Genomic DNA, 16,399 nt, shown 5'->3' with positions numbered 1-16,399 from the left:
AGAAGCAAACAGTATGAGCAATTCATGGAGGTAGGAAAGCTGTATACAGGGAACCATCAGCAGGTTGTTGAATATAGGAAGCTGAATGAGGCTGGGCACAGTAGCTCACGCCTGCATTCCCAGCACTTTGAGAGGCCGAGGTGGGATCATCACTTGAGGCCAGCAGTTTGAGACCAGCCTGGGCAACATAGCCTGACCCCATCTCTACAAAAAATAAAAATAAATTAGCCTGCTGTAGTGGCAGTGCCTGTAGTCCTAGCTACTCTGAAAGGATCACTTGAGTCCAGGAGGCTGAGGTTGCAGTGAGCTATGATTACCCCATTGCACTCCAGCCTGGGCAACAGAGCAAGACCCTGACTCTGAAAAAAAAAAACAAAAAACAAAAACAGGATCGCAAAAGACAATACTAACATACAACAAAGCATGCAGATTCCAGTAAAGCCTGTCATATTAGGCAGATTAGGCATGTTTAAATATATTTTTATGTGATGATGAGCCCCTAAAGGCTTTTAAGCAGGAGGGACTATCTGAAAAAAGATAGAGAATGGTTAAGACCCAAGACAGAGAGAAGGTACAAGGACTATTTGGTTGATAAAATCTGTAGGAATTGGAATGGGCTGAATGTGGGAGTGGGGGTGGGGTGAGAGATGGGGAGGAGTGAAGACTGAATAGACCCAGATTTCTGGTTTGAGTCCGGGAGAGGTGGGGTGCTGAATACGAAGGTCAGGACACCTATACCTCTGGGAATACAGCGATGGTTGCAAAAGGCATCTGGTATTGTCCTTCTGCCACTGTCTTAAAAGGGATTCTAAAGGGATTTTCTTGCCCTTGTTCCTCCAGCCCTACACTTGCATTACTGGCCTACGTGGATGCTCACCAGCTGGCTGTGTCCATCATTGCAGCCAAGTCTGAGAATTCCTGATTATACTTAGAGCCTGTGGAGCTGCTGACACAAACAGTCATTAGCAGACGACCCTTTTGCAACAAAGTATGCTTTAAAATGTAAACTGTGGAGGCATTTTCCTTGCGTTGTCCAGAAGGAACTTCGTCCTGCGTGAGCCTGGATTAATCATGAGAGAGCTCGTCAACATTCCACTGGTACATATTCTTACTCTGGTTGCCTTCAGCGGAACTGAGAAACTTCCAAAAGGTTGGTTTGAGCAATCGTGTCTTCTTGTTGTCTTGTCATGGTTGTAAAGTGTGTGTATATGAGATATGACCAAGACTGATTTATAGTATGGTGGGCTTGGGTTTTACTTGAAGAAGTAAGGGTGAAATGTATGATGAGGGAGGAAATTATATACATAAGCAATTGGTCTCTCTACCAATATTTTACTCCGAAGTCCTGCAATAAAAGGCTTAGCCACATAGTGCATGCAGAGCTCTGACTTCTAGGGCAAAACATAAGCATGTACACTGCAAGTTATCAAGGTCTATTTTGTTTATGCGTATGTCAAATTTCAGGGTGGTCTAAGTGGATGATGAAAACCTTTTCGCATCAGGTTTGCCAGGAATAGAATCAACCCCATTCTCAGACATCCAGAGCATTTGCTTCTGAATAAAAATCACTTTTATTTTCAGTTTTAACTTTGCCAAACTCTTAATAAATATTTTAGTTTCTAAAAATTGGAAATACAGAAAGACGTACACAATTTGCCTGTGTAACAAACCCGGAAGACAATGGATTTTAAATAACTTTGAGGCTGGAGTCATGATTTGGCTTGGCAAGAGACTGCAAAAGTTTTTTTCAGAGCCTTTGGAATGTACCGGAAATAACACCACCTCAGGGGAAAGGAAAGCAACTTAAGAAACTGACAAACACCTGTTGCAGTAGCAAGAATGTCCAGTGATATAGTTTCTGGCCAGTGTATTATGAAACTGGGACTAGCGTATTTGAAATCAGAAAGACTGGAAAGTATGTGATTTGCGAAGTGACTAAGGGTATCATTGAAATCTTTTTTTAAAAAGACATGAGAAAGCAGATCGAGTGGTATCAATTCAAGAGTTTTCAAATTTAATGTTATACCATAGAGTAAAAAGAGATTTTTGCTTCAGGACATGTTCAAATTAATCATTTTCCCTTTATATTAATCAAAGCACTGAAACAGTTTGTATTGTGTAGATAAATGAAGGTGGTATCTGTATATAGATGCAAAATGTATCTTTAGATTTTGTGGTAAAGAATTTTCAAATTAAATGTTATACAATAGAGTAAAAAGAGTTTTTTGCTTTAGGACATGTTCAAATTAATCATTTTCCCTTAATATTAATCAAAGCTCTGAAAGTTTGTATTGTGTAGATAAATGAAGGTGGTATCTGTATATAGATGCAAAATGTATCTTTAGATTTTGTGGTTCACTAAAAATTCTGGAGCCATAAGGTCAAAGTTCACATGCAGATAAGATGCAGGTTTCTTCACAAACAATCTGATTTCACAGATTTTTTTGTTTCATTTTGTTGCTTCTCTTTTTCCATTTTACTTGAGTATAATGGTATCTTCAAATGTATTTAAACGTTTAATTTCTAACGAATACTTTAAGGCATCTACAGATAAAAGAGACTCTAGATCTTTTCAAACAGCTAATAATAGTCAGAAAGACTTAACATTGGCTTCAGATTATTTTAATACTTCCTGATCAAACAACGGATGTCCGGTAAGGCCCCACCTGGATGTTTGAACGTATGGGTTGTCTTAAGTATTATTTGTATATTTCTAAACCACGCAGTTACATAAAAATGATAGGGTTAAATACTAAAATACAGTCTTATAAAGAGCAGGACAATTGATTTTGATGATTCAAATAAGGATTTGTTGTACACACACACAAAACCCCCAAAAATCTCTCTATCTGAATAAGTCTTAATTTATATTCTAGAAAGAATTGATTTTCATTTCCAAACTTTACAAATAAAGCCCTTAATTCAAATGCACACTACCTCTATTTTGAAAATATTGAAATATAGTGGCATAGAGATAACAAAGCCAAACACCCTGACTTTTAAATAAACTAACCAGATCATTCACCCAATTTCATTTCTTATAATTTATTTACTACTAGAATTAGGTTTTAAAATCAAAAAATTTAAGCAATTTTTTCTCAGTCTATTGTACTGTAAAATCTAAATTAGTATGAGTTTAACATCACCCTTAGCCAAAACACTACGTCTAGGAGAACAAACATTTATTTACTACATACAGCAGTTCTGAGAATAACTAATATCATGAAAGCATAATCCTTAAAATTTTAAATGTTGAAGGGTGAGGAATACATTGGTAGAAAAGAACCACAATAAAATATTATTATTTTCATTATTATTATTATTATTATTATTTGAGACAGTCTCATTCTGTTGCCAGGCTGCAGTGCAGTGGTGTGATCTCAGCTCACTGCAACCTCCTCCTCCCAGGTTCAAGCAATTCTCCTGCCTCAGCCTCGCAAATACCTGGGACTACAGGTGCAAGCCACCACACTCGGCTAATTTTTATATTTTTAGTAGAGACAGGGTTTCACCATGTTGGCCAAGATGGTCTCTATCTCTTGACCTCGTGATCTGCCTGCCTCGGCCTCCCAAAGTGCTGGGATTACAGGCATGAGCCACCGTGCCAGCCATTATACTACTGAAACTAATAAAAATGGCCCACCTAAACTATTTCTACTATTTCTAGAAAACTACTGTTTTCCCTATTCTTGGCAGACAGTAATAACAAAAAGAGTTTTTTAGATAATATACTTCTTCCTAAGTCCTTTATCATGAATGCATAAAGGAAATTGTACAATATGTATTACCTAATAAATTGACATATTTAAAATAACACAAAAGTATTCAGGGGATTATTTTCTGACTTTCTGCACATCATTTTTTGATAAAAATTAATATCCAACTTTGTAGAATTAATTGGTCATAGTTTTCATTTTAGTTTAATTAAGACTACTAATGCCCAAAGATAAGGGGAAGAATCATTGTCTTTCTGAATCATTTCAACTAGTGATATTTTCAATGATGAATTCAGTGCCATAACCCAAGTAGTAGAATTTCACAAACTGTCATTTATGAAAGTAGCCAATGTTCCACTGGATAATTGGCTTAACTACATACATCAATAACATTTAATGCTTTATTAGGGAGTATTAAATGTATGGTGCAATGTTAGATTCTGCAGGAGCATAAGAGTTCATGTAAGCAGCTCTGGATTTGCTTAATATGCACAAAGAACTGTCAAAAGTCTCACTTTCAAAATACCCCACTTACTACAATACGTTGAAGTGTTTGAGCGTAAGTGATTTTATCTTTAGATAGATTTGAATAACCTCCTCTTTTAAATTGTATGTATATAAGGATAGGATTCACAGATTTGACATATGACTAAGTCATGACTGACACAGCTGTCATTGAAATCCAGGACACACAGTCCTGGATGAATATTTTATATTGACATGCATTGAAAGAGTTACTCATTGCATGTTTGAGTAAACAGAGTTGCTTCAAATATTATTGACCTTAAAGAAAAGAAGGAAGGAGCAGAAATTTCAAGATCTCTTTAAACTCTATCTTATTTCCAAAGGTAAATGAAGTAGGCAGCTTCTCAGTGAAATAAAACCTGATGTCGTTGAAGGAGAGTAACAAGTGAGGGGTGGAAAGGGGGCCTGAAAGGAGTGGCTCTATTCAGGAAGATGAGAGGATCACATGGGCCATACTGAAGACCCAGCTGGGGCTAGGAACTGCAGCTTTCTTTATAGTGCCCCTGACCTGAACATTTGCTGCACTATACCCAGCAGTGCTATGTGAACATAGGGTAGGGAGGACAGATGGCTGGATTAATTCAGGATTGGCACTTTCCAGGGTCAGTACAGCTAAAGAACTAGAGAGTAAAGGAGTTGGAGTTATATGGCAGCGTACCATGAGATACAGATTGGATCATGAAGAAAGTAAAACAAGATATTTAATGCTTGGAAGAAAAGGTTAAAAAGTTTAAACCAACCCCAAAGTGTTTTGTTGTACTAAAAAAAATACTGCATTCATAATGTTAGAGAAACATGAATATTTTCCAAGTCAGAGCCCTAATTTTACTAAAATAGAAAGGAGCAAATACACCTTGTTTCTTTATGTACCCAATCATTGCGTCATGTCAATCAAAAAATAATCAATCAAAAGTTGGTAAGTCAATAGTCATATGCGAGAGCCCATAAAATACAAAGGAAAGGTAATGTCACGTCCTTCTCATCAAGCAGTTGATATCCAAGTCAAGCTTTTCTTTGGGTCCAAAAAAGGATTGTGTTCATTTTCATGTATTTGTTATTCATGTAGTCCTTGGATTGAGAGAAGAAATAGTGCCCTAGTTTAAACGAGCTCTGGCTGATATGAAAGCTGGATAGTAGAATGAAAGTAAACAAGAGACAGTGTGCTGAGTCAACAAATATCATTAAATACAACTGATCCATGTGATTGTGTCAGTGAAAACCGGAAAGCAGATTTGGATAACTGGAAATATGGGCAATGTGGACTTGGCATTCTGTGTGTAGAAACTGATATTGATGTACATCTTCTCTTTATCCATCTGTGCATAATCAGTATGATCTTGAAGATGCAGTATGTCTTAGAGAAAGGAAGTATAAACCAACTTTAACCCTGAAGTTCAGCTAGTTCAGCTCTATCACTTCCTATTTTTGTGATATGTAGACAAGTTGTGCAACCATTTTTAGTCCCCATTTCTGGTCTGCAAGTGGAAATATTAATAGTATCTACCTTTATTTTTTTTGGGTTAAATAAGATAATGAATAAAAAGTATAATGCATGGCACATACCAGATTCTTAATCACTTTTAGATGCTAATATTAGTAAAAACAGTCAAACTTCACACAAGACTGTTATGTCACTGAATCTTATGGGAAGGTGTTAACTTAATAAAGTTCTTAGTAACACCTTCCATATTTCTCCATGTCTATTTTCGAAGACATTCTAAGACTTACTTCTTTGATCTTAACTGATCTCAACAGTTCATGTGACACCTCCAATGTGTCACCTCATTGGAAAGATAACATTAATAGTAAGTCTATTACCTCTGCCACTTCTGCATCTGTGTATTGAGTGAAAATAAAACTAGTGCATAAAGCTTCTCTCTTATAAAAGTAGCACATGGTATTTAAGATTGATTTTGAAAATGCAAAATACATAAAGTTTAAGACAGAAGAAGTCATCCATACTTCCAGGACTATTAACACATTGGCATATTTTCTTCCATTTTTTTCTACGTATTTTTTAAAGTCCTTATTAACATTGTGCTGCCTGCTATTTTTACTTAGCACTAAAGCATGAACATATTCTATATTATTAATAATCTTCAAAACATCATGTGTGGTGACTAAGTAATATTCTCTTTAGATAACAGCGTGCTAGTATATGTTTAATATTCACCTCACTGAGAAAAAAAAGACGTGGATTTGTTGCTCTTGTTTATTTCTGCAGTATAAATACTCTATAGTAAAAAACTCTATTGTGTCTGTGGCCAGTCTCAAGCTACTATCAAATAATGAGCACTGAGTTGGGAAATAGCATGTGTAGTAGCATCCTTCATATATTATTTCTACCACACAGACACATTACAGATAACCTCAAGAGCTTATATAATAATAAAATGTAGTTAAATCATTGGGAATTTCAAGTATTAATACTTTGTTTTTAATATATTTGATTATAAATGTATACAACTTAGTTTTTAATAATGATTGTATATAACAATCACCTCTCAAAATTCCTAAAAAATTACCAAGTGGCTCTTGCAAACCTGCGGAAGACAAAACTTGTGTGCCTCAATCTTCTCCCACTTGACTACGATTAATAGAATTTAGTACAATTGATCTGTTTTCTGCAGTAAAAGTCACCTATATGCCTTTCTATATGTGAGATTATTTCCTTAGGATAGATTCCCGGAGATGACGATGATGATGATGATATTATTATTATTTTAGAGATAGAGTCTTGCTCTGTCACACAGGCTGGAGTACAGAGGAGCAATCACAGCTCACTGAAGCCTTGAACTCCTAGGCTCAGTTGATCCTCCCACCTCAGCTTCTTCCCAAGTAGCTGGGATTACAAAGTGTGTGCCACCACGCCGGCTAATTTTTAAATTTTTTGTAGAGATGTGGTTTCTCTGTGCTGCCCAGCCTGGTCTCAAACTCCTAGGCTCAAGTGATCCTCCCACCTCGGCCTCAAAAGTGCTGGGATTACAGACATGAGCCACCAACCACACCCAGCCTGAGATAAAATATTAACGGTATAATAAATTTGAATGTAATAAAGACAAGGAAAACAATCGAACAGCCTGGTTTTCTTTTTCTAAATTATAGAATCAAGTAACATTTGCACAGTGCTCCATGTGGACCAAGGACAATTTTAAATGGTTTCCATTTATTTATTCCTTGCGACAAGCTTATGTGGAGGCTATACATTATCTCCGTCTATAGCTGAGACACTGAGGTTAAGTGTGGTTAAGTGACTTGCAGAGCGGGTAAGTGATGGAGCTGGGATGTGAATTCAAGTCCTGTGCCACATTGCCTCTTTTTTTTTTTTTTTTTTTTTTTTTTTTGAGACAGAGTCTTGCACTGTCGCCCAGGCTGGAGTGCAGTGTCGCGATCTCAGCTCATTACAAGCTCTGCCTCCCTGGTTCACGCCATTCTCCTGCCTCAGCCTCCCGAGTTGCTGGGACTACAGGCACCCGCCACCACGCCCGGCTAATTTTTTGTATTTTTAGTAGAGATGGGGTTTCACCCTGTTAGCCAGGATGGTCTCGATCTCCTGACCTCGTGATCCGCCCGCCTCGGCCTCTCAAAGTGCTAGGATTACAGGCGTGAGCCACCGTGCCTGGCCGCTACATTGCCTCTTAATGTGTAGTTGCTCAATAGTCTTCCCTTTTTGGGGGGGGGGCGGGGACTGAGTCTCACTCTGTTGCCCAGGCTGGAGTGCAGTGGTGCGGTCTCGGCTCACTGCAATCTCCACCTCCTGGGTTCAAGTGATTCTCCTGCCTCAGCCTCCCCGAGTAGCTGGGATTACAGGCCTGCACCACCACACCCAGCTAATTTTTGTATTTTTAGTAGAGATGGGATTTCACCATGTTGGCCAGGAATCTCTTGAACTCGTGATCCTCTCCGCCTCGGCCTCCCAAAGTGCTCGGATTACAGGCGTGAGCCACCGCACCTGGCCTAGTCTTTCTTTTTAAACAGTAAAAGCATTCAACATCATCAATTAACCTTTGGGCTCATTGTTAACCACACTCCACAAGCTTAATAAAATATTGTTTTTGTTCTTTATCTCTCAATATCTAGATGATTATACTATTAATTGCTTATTTCATTCATTCGTTGTTTAGAAAATAACTTTTTATTGAGATTGACTTTCTCAAACTTTATGAATTATAAGTTTGCATCCATTGCATTTTGAAAATTAACATTTCTTTGGCATTCTATCTGCTACAATTTTTTTCTATTATGAAAGCAATATGTATTCATTTTTTAAAAAAATCCTGTAAGATACAGAAAAACAAAAATATAAAATTACACATAATGCTCATAGCAAGGGATAAGTGCTCTTAGCATTTTGCTATTCATTCTTTCAGTCTCTTTCTCTCATATGTGTGTGTGTATATATAAGTGTATATATGTTGTATATATACACATACACACACATATATATTATTATATATATTATATATTATATATGTGTGTGTATGTGTATGTAATTTTATTTTTTAAATTTTAAGTTCTGGGGTACAAGTGCAGGATGTGCAGTTTTGTTACATAGGTAAACGTGTGCCATGGTGGTTTGCTGCACCTATCACCCATCACCTAAATAACTGGGCTCAGCATGTATTAGCTATTTTTCATAATGCTCTCCCTCCCCCAATCCCACCTGCTGACAGGCCCCAGTGTGTGTTGTTCCCTTCCCTGTGTCCATGTGTTCTCATTGTTCAGTTCCCACTTATAAGTGAAAACGTGGTGTTTGCTTTTCTGTTCCTGCATTAGTTTGCTGAAGAGAATGGCTTCCAGCTCTATCCGTGTCCCTGCAAAGGACATAATCTCATTCCTTTTTATGGCTGCATAGTATTCCATGGTGTATATGTATCACATTTTCTTTATCCAGTCTATCATTGATGGTCACTTGGGTTGCTTCCATGTCTTTGCTATTGTGAATAGTGCTGCAGTGAACATAGGTGTGCATGTATCTTTACAAATTTCAGAGGCTGTTACTTCATTGAGGAAAGAGAAGCATTTAAATAAGAAGCTCTCTCTTCAGCTGCCTACCAGCAAAGGGGGAAAACCTACCTCTCTGCATCCATCTTGTCCTCCTTCTCCCTCACTGTGCTTTAAGGGGACTTTCTCTTCCCATCCGTGGTTAACCCGTCTTTCTTCCTCTGAGCCCCACATATATCTGCTTTCTCAGGGACCTATTTCCCTCAATTATCTCCTGTTTTTCTCCAATGTCCTACATTTTTGCTTCTACTAGGTGCTTCCAGTCAGCATTTAAACCCACTCTTGTCACCATACTCACCTCCAGCACCATGCAGCCCCTTTCTTCCCTTTTATTGTTAAACTCCGCTGCAAAAAGATGTCTTCCCTCTCCTCTTAGTTTCCACTTCCTTATCACAACCTAACCCCCACCACTGCAATCTGGCTTCCGCCAAATCTGCAAGCACCGAAATCAACATGACCTCCTCATCAGGAAACTCAATGCGCACTTTTAGGTCCTTATTTAACTTAACGTCTTGGCAGCATTCGATTCTCCCTCTTTTGTGAAACGTGTGCTACTCTTGGGCTCTGCCAATAGCCTCCCCTGGCTTTGCTTACAACTCTGATTTCTTCCTCTCAGTCTCTTTTCTAAACTCTTCATTCTCCCACCCATCTTTTATAAATGTTTGTGTTTTCTTCTAATTGGCTTAGGGCACCAGCCTCCCTCCGTCTTCAGGCTTTCACGGGTACCGTTTCCTCTGCCTGGAACACTCTTCTCTCTCCACTGCACCAAGCCAAATTTGAATCATCCTGTGAATGTGTGTGAATGTACTGTGTAGTTTTTTTTTATTCCTAGTCTTATCAAGTTCAGTGGTTGAGAAACATTATTTATCATGTTAAAGAAATACTATTATATTCCGACTCTACTAATGGTTTTCAAGTAGGGAATGGATAGTTAACTCTGTTACTGCCTTTTTGACTGTGATAGGTATCTTTTAAACTATGACTATAGTAAATCCTGTTTAAAGGACTTTTCTATTAAATTATCCTTATATTTTTGCAAGGATTTTTTTTCTGCCTAAATGCATAGTAATAATTTTGAAATTTATGATTTAATTTGCTTTTTAAAATTTTACTTTAGGGCTTTACATCCTGCTTGACTTACATTAGCATTGTTTTATTCCAAAGATTGATTTGTGAAGCTTTCTATATTTTATATTCCCTATAGCTTTTGTTTGTTTGTTTTTGAGACAAGGTCTTTCTCTGTCACCCAGGCTGGAGTGCAGTGGTGCAATCACAGCTCACTGCAGCCTTGACCTCCTGGGCTCAAGTGATCCTCCTGCCTCAGGCTCCCAAGTAGCTGGGACTACAGATGTGTGCCACCTGTACCTGGCTAATTTTTTTATTTTTATATTTTTTGTAGAGATGCAGTCTTGCCATGTTGCCCAGGCTGGTCTCAAAACACCTGGATCCTTCAGTGGATCCTTCTGGGCTCAATGGATCCTCCTGGGCTCAATGGATCTTCCTGGGCTCAATGGATCATCCTGCCTCAGCCTCCCAAAGTGTTGAGATTACAGGTATGAGCCACTGCACCTGGCTCCTTGTAGCTTTTATGTAACTGGAGACTTAATTCTTTCTTAAGAGTTTTTTAAAACTTATCTGAAAAACTTTGGGGCATTATATTTTTTTCAGAAGTGTTCTTTGATAATCTAATCTTTTTCTTCTGTGAGTATTGATGATTTTACCCCACCCTTTACTACATGTGAACAATTTTGTTTTTAAAATTCTTAATTCTTTAGATTTTCGTTTTTAAATATTCATTACTGTTTAGCTCTGTTGAATTGTGGTCCAAGAATGTGACATATAATCTATGTTTTTAAAATTTATTTAAGCTTTAATTTTCATGGGCATTTGAAAATATGTGTCATCTATCAGGGCTTACAGTTGATGTGCATATCTGTTTAATTAATTTTACTAATTCTGTTATTCTGTTTTACTACATATATATTTTTGTCTTTTGATCTATAAACAGGATTGGGATTTTTTGTGTTCTTTTTTTACTATCTTTTTATTGTCTATTTCTTACAGATTTTATTATGGTTAGAAAATATAGAGTATATAAAATCAATTCTTTGAGCTGGGTTAAAATCTCCTATGTAGCTTGGTATATTTTCTTTATGTTTGAATGTTTCATCTATGCATCATTTACAAAATGTATTCTGTAATTGTTTCATTGTTTTATAAATGTACATTATATCTAGTGTTAATTTTGATGTTTATATCTTCTATATCTTTACTGTAGTTCTGTTTGATATATTAGTGTCTGAAGGAGATCTCTTAAAGGGTTACACTATGCTAAAACATTTCTCCATGTACTCTTGTGATAATTTTACTTTTGGGTTTGAGTCCATATTTTTAAATAATTAAGTTTCATGATTGTCACATCTTTTTATGGCTTGTTCCTTTTATCATTAAGCAATGTTTCTTTTTTTCTTATAAATGCATATGCCCCTATATTACATTTTTCTTATATTACTATTGCTATGTCACTTTCTTTGGGATATCGTTTGCTTTATACATATTTTCCCTCCCCTTTATTTTTAACATTTCTGTTTTATTTTATTTAGGTGTGTCTTTTGTGTTTGATAGCATCTGTCATTTCATAGGTCAGCTTATACCATCAGCACTTACTGTGATTTCTGGTATATTTGGACTTGTTTCTTCCATATTATTTTATGTCTTCTGTTAACCATGCTTTTTCTTGGCTTATTTACTCCTCCTCTTCTTCCTGTTTGTTTTTGCTTTTGTTTTTGATTGATAAAGCCTTTCTGGTACCTCTTTTTTTCTCCTGTTGTTTTGGAAGTTTTGAATTTTATCTATTTTTTAGTAGTAACCATTAATAAGGTTTTAACATAATCATTTAACCATAGATGTTTCTGTTTGAAGTTATTCAATATTTCTGTCCTCTTGTTGTTTATGGCAAAGAGCTTAGCATTTTTTAACTACTTAGCATTTTAAACTTCTTTCCTGAACTTTGATCTTATAATTGTTTGTCTAGAATTTAATTCCACTCTTTTTAAACACAAAAATTCGTGATTTTTAAATATTCCATAGTGTGTTAAAATTGCAATGGTATTTCACCACCATTTATGCTACTGTTTTTTATAACTCACCCCTTTCTTTCTGGTATAAATTATTCCTTAGTGAGTTTATTTACTCTAGTAACTATTTCAGAGAAAGTCTGTGAGTGGTAAACACTCTCAATATTTGTTTATAAGTGTTCTGAGTTTAAAATTATTACCTAAGCTAGCTGTATAATTCTAAGCTAAGAGTTATTTTTACTCAGTCATGTAAAGGTATTAGCCTATTGCCTTTTGGTATCAATTGCTGTTGCTGAATAATCTCAGGTTACCCAAAATTGGCATTCCTATTAAGGAATTAAACTTTTTCTTTCTGGTAGAGTTTAAGATTTTATTTATCTTTAATTTTTACAGTTTTAATTCAATGTGTCCAAGTATGAATTTCTTGCTTTTTTTCTTTTTTTTTCTTTTTTCTTTTTTTTTCTTCTGAGACAGAGTCTCCCTCTATCACTCAGGCTGGAGTGCAGTGGTGCGATCTCAGCTCACTGCAGCCTCCACCTCCTGGGTTCAAGCGATTCTCGTACTTCAGCCTCCCACATAGCTGGGACTACAGGTGTGCACCACCATGTCCAGCTAAATTTTTTGTATTTTTAGTAGAGACAGGGTTTCACCATGTTAGCCAGGCTGGTCTTGAACTCCTGAGCTCAAGTGATCTGCCCTCCTCGGCCTCCCAAAGTGCTGGGATGACAGGTGTGAGCCACCATGCCCAACTGTATTTCTTTTTTAAATCTGTCTTGTCATTTGGTGGGTACTTTCGACCTTAATATTCATGGGTTTTTCAGTTTTGAAAAATTATCAGCCATTTATCTCTTTATATATTGCTTCTAGGCTGCTCCCCTCTTTTATTTTTCTCAAACTTCTATCAGAGGTGTATTAGTGCCTGTCACTGTATACTTTATATCTCCTAACTATTCTTTAATAGTGTCCATGTCTGTATTTCTTTGTATTATGTTCTGTATATTATAATGATCCTTATGATATATAAATCATATATATGATATATATATAATGATCCTTATATATTATAAGGATCGTGATAATATATATTATAAAAATTATTATAATATATATTATCACGATCCTTATAATATATATTGTAATGATTATTCTGTTGAAAAGCTGGGAAGAAAGTGGCCCTGATGACTGTGTATAAGATGTCATTTTACATAAAAATTCTGCTTTCTTATTTCAACTACTATGTTTCAACTTTTTTATTTACTCCTTTTGTGAAGGCCTTATAAATACAGTTTTGTTCATTTAAACAGTACATCAGTCACTGTGCTCACCCTGGGAATTAAAAGATTCTAAAACATGATCCCTGACCTAAAGCTCAAGGTTTTAATAATTGAGTGTGGGACAAAGACGTAAACAGATCATTTTAATAGTATCTGTGTGACAAGTGACATTATAAGAATGACATTTCAGGATAACATAAGGTTAAGGAAAGAGGCATTTGGGTCTGCCTAGCATGTCAGGGGAAGTGGAAGGAGATGGATGCTTAAACTGAATCGTAAAAGACAAAATAACATTAGCAAGGGAGATATGGGGCAAGTAAAACGCTTCCACTCACCATTTTTTTTCACTCTCAGCAGATGAGCTTGCCTTTGACTTTACCAAAAAAAAAAAATAATAATAATAATAATAAGGTTTATTCAGAAAGTGGATGTATCTTTTATGGCCAAACAATGTGCCAGTCTGTTCTAGATGCTCTATAAGTCTGTCCCTGACTATTTCACCTCTAAACGTCAATCATACTACTTATTTGGCTTTGATGTATACCTTGCCCTTTAACTGAAGCGACCATATAATTTACTGTATAAATGCAGGTAGCCCTCATTTCACAGAGGAGTGAGAAAAAAGAAAGGACGATGTCTATAGCCTTTCCTCCCATTGTCTTAAAAAAAATAAAATAGAACAAAACAGCTTTGAGATCTAATTCACATACCGTGCGCTTTACCCATTAAAGTGTACAATTCACAAAGTGGTGTCTCTTCATTTTCTAGTTGTATGCCAAAGTGAATTCTCTATGAATCTGATGAAGCTTAAGCTTCAGATTCTCTCATTTGCAGGAGCCCTTTCTAAGACCCTCAGTGGGCTTTAGCAATGTGCTTTTATGAGTGTCTATTTTTATAAAATTAGGGGAAAATTGTTCCTAAAAAACAATTTTTTAAATTATTATCCTTTTCCACCCTGACTTCCCTTCAGACTCACTTCCCTTTATGCTGATGATATTGGGGTGGACACAGAAATTTTGTATTCATAATTTTATATTTTTTCTTTAAAAAGTACACTCAAATTGCACAAACTTGGGCCCCATAAAACTTGGATCTGCCTCTCCTCGTATATCATAAACTCTAAGCCCTGCTCTCCTGAGAGACTTCTCTTTTGATTTTCAAATGCCTAGTTTGGAAGTAGAAACAACATTCTTTACATAAGCTCTTCCTTTCTTTTGGCAAATTTCTACTCTGGGGAAACAGAATTCTCATTCAGGTATGTAATGGCTTCTGACTGCTTAAGGAAGGGTTAGTAAACAAAATTCTAGAATGTTCTCTTTTGATTTCTCCTTTCCTTTCAGCTCCTGTCATCACCACTCCTCTTGAAACAGTGGATGCCTTAGTTGAAGAAGTGGCTACTTTCATGTGTGCAGTGGAATCCTATCCCCAGCCTGAGATTTCCTGGACTAGAAATAAAATTCTCATTAAGTAAGTATTCCACATTTTAATTTTTTTTAATTTTTGTGGGTATATAGTAGGTGTATATATATGTATATATTTATGAAGTAGATGAGATGTTTTGATACAGGCATGCAATGTAAAATAAGTACCTCATGGAGAATGGGGTATCCATCCCCTCAAGCATTAATCATTTGAATTAGAAACAATCCAGTTACACACTTTAAGTTATTTTAAAATGTATAACTAAGTTATTGTTGACTATAGTCACTCTGTTGTCTTATCAAATAGTAGGACTTTTTCATTCTTTCTATTTTTTTTGTACCCACTAAACATCCCCTACTCCCCCCGATCCCTGTACTACCCTTTCCAGCCTCTGGTAACCATCCTTTTACTCTCCATGTCCATGAGTTCAATTGTTTTGATGTTTAGATCCCACAAATAAGTGAGAACATGCAATGTTTGTCTTTCTGTGCCTGGCTAATTTCACTTAACATAATGATCTCCAGTTCCATCCATGTCTTTGCAAATGACTGGATCTCATTCTTTTTATGGCTGAATAGTACTCCATTGTGTATATGTACCACATTTTCTTTATCCATTCATCTGTTAATGAACACACAGGTTGCTTTCAAATCTTAGTTACTGAAAACAGTGCTGCAACAAACATAGGAGTATAGATATCTCTTTGATATACTGATTTCCTTTCATTTGCTTATATATGCAGCAGTGGGGTTGCTGGATCATATGGTAGCTCAATTTTTAGTTTTTTGAGGAAACTTCAAACTATTCTCCATAGTGGTTGTACTAATTTACATTCCCACATCAACAGTGTACAAGGATTCCCTTATCTACACATCCTTGTGAGCATTTGTTATTGCCTGTCTTTTGGCTATAAGCCATTTTCACTGAGGTGAGATGATATCTTATTGTAGTTTTTACTTGCATTTCTCTGATGATCAGTGATGTTGAGCACTTTTTCATATGCCTGTTTGCCATCTGCATGTCTTCTTTCGAGAAATTGTTCAAACTTTTTTGCCTATTTTTGATTGGATTAATATATTTTTTACTATAGAGTTGTTTGAGCTCCATATATATTCTGGTTATTAATCCTTTGTCAGATGGGTAGTTTGCAAATATTTTCTCCCATTCTATTTGTTGTCTCTTCACTTTGTTTATTGTATCCTTTGCTGTGCAGAAGGCCTTTTAACTTGATGTGATCCCATTTGTCCATTTTTGTTTTGGTTGCCTATGCCTGTGGGTATCTCAAGAAATTTTTGCCCAGACCAATGTCCTGGAGAGTTTCCCCAATGTTTTCTTGGAGTAGTTTCATAGATTGAAGTCTTAGATTTAAATCTTTAATCCA

General features: G+C 36.3%; 1 protein-coding gene across 3 annotated transcripts in view; it reads left to right on the top strand.

Moving 5' to 3' along the window:
- The first annotated feature begins 668 nt into the window (after positions 1-668).
- MUSK (muscle associated receptor tyrosine kinase) overlaps positions 669-16,399 on the top strand; it is a 132,130-nt gene continuing 116,399 nt past the window's right edge. For 2 of the 3 annotated variants that reach the window (XM_063787606.1, XM_054658383.2), the window contains exons 1-2: positions 670-1,150; positions 14,937-15,063. In XM_063787606.1, the coding sequence (XP_063643676.1) occupies positions 1,072-1,150; positions 14,937-15,063 (206 nt within the window). In that variant the 5' untranslated portion in view covers positions 670-1,071. Of the gene's footprint in view, positions 1,151-14,936; positions 15,064-16,399 lie in introns of all 3 variants that reach the window. The other variant, XM_063787605.1, reaches the window with a different exon arrangement.

This window comes from Pan troglodytes, chromosome 11 (assembly GCF_028858775.2).
Source record: "Pan troglodytes isolate AG18354 chromosome 11, NHGRI_mPanTro3-v2.0_pri, whole genome shotgun sequence".
NCBI classification, from domain to species: domain Eukaryota; kingdom Metazoa; phylum Chordata; class Mammalia; order Primates; family Hominidae; genus Pan; species Pan troglodytes.
This window is presented reverse-complemented; position numbering and strand designations above follow the sequence as displayed.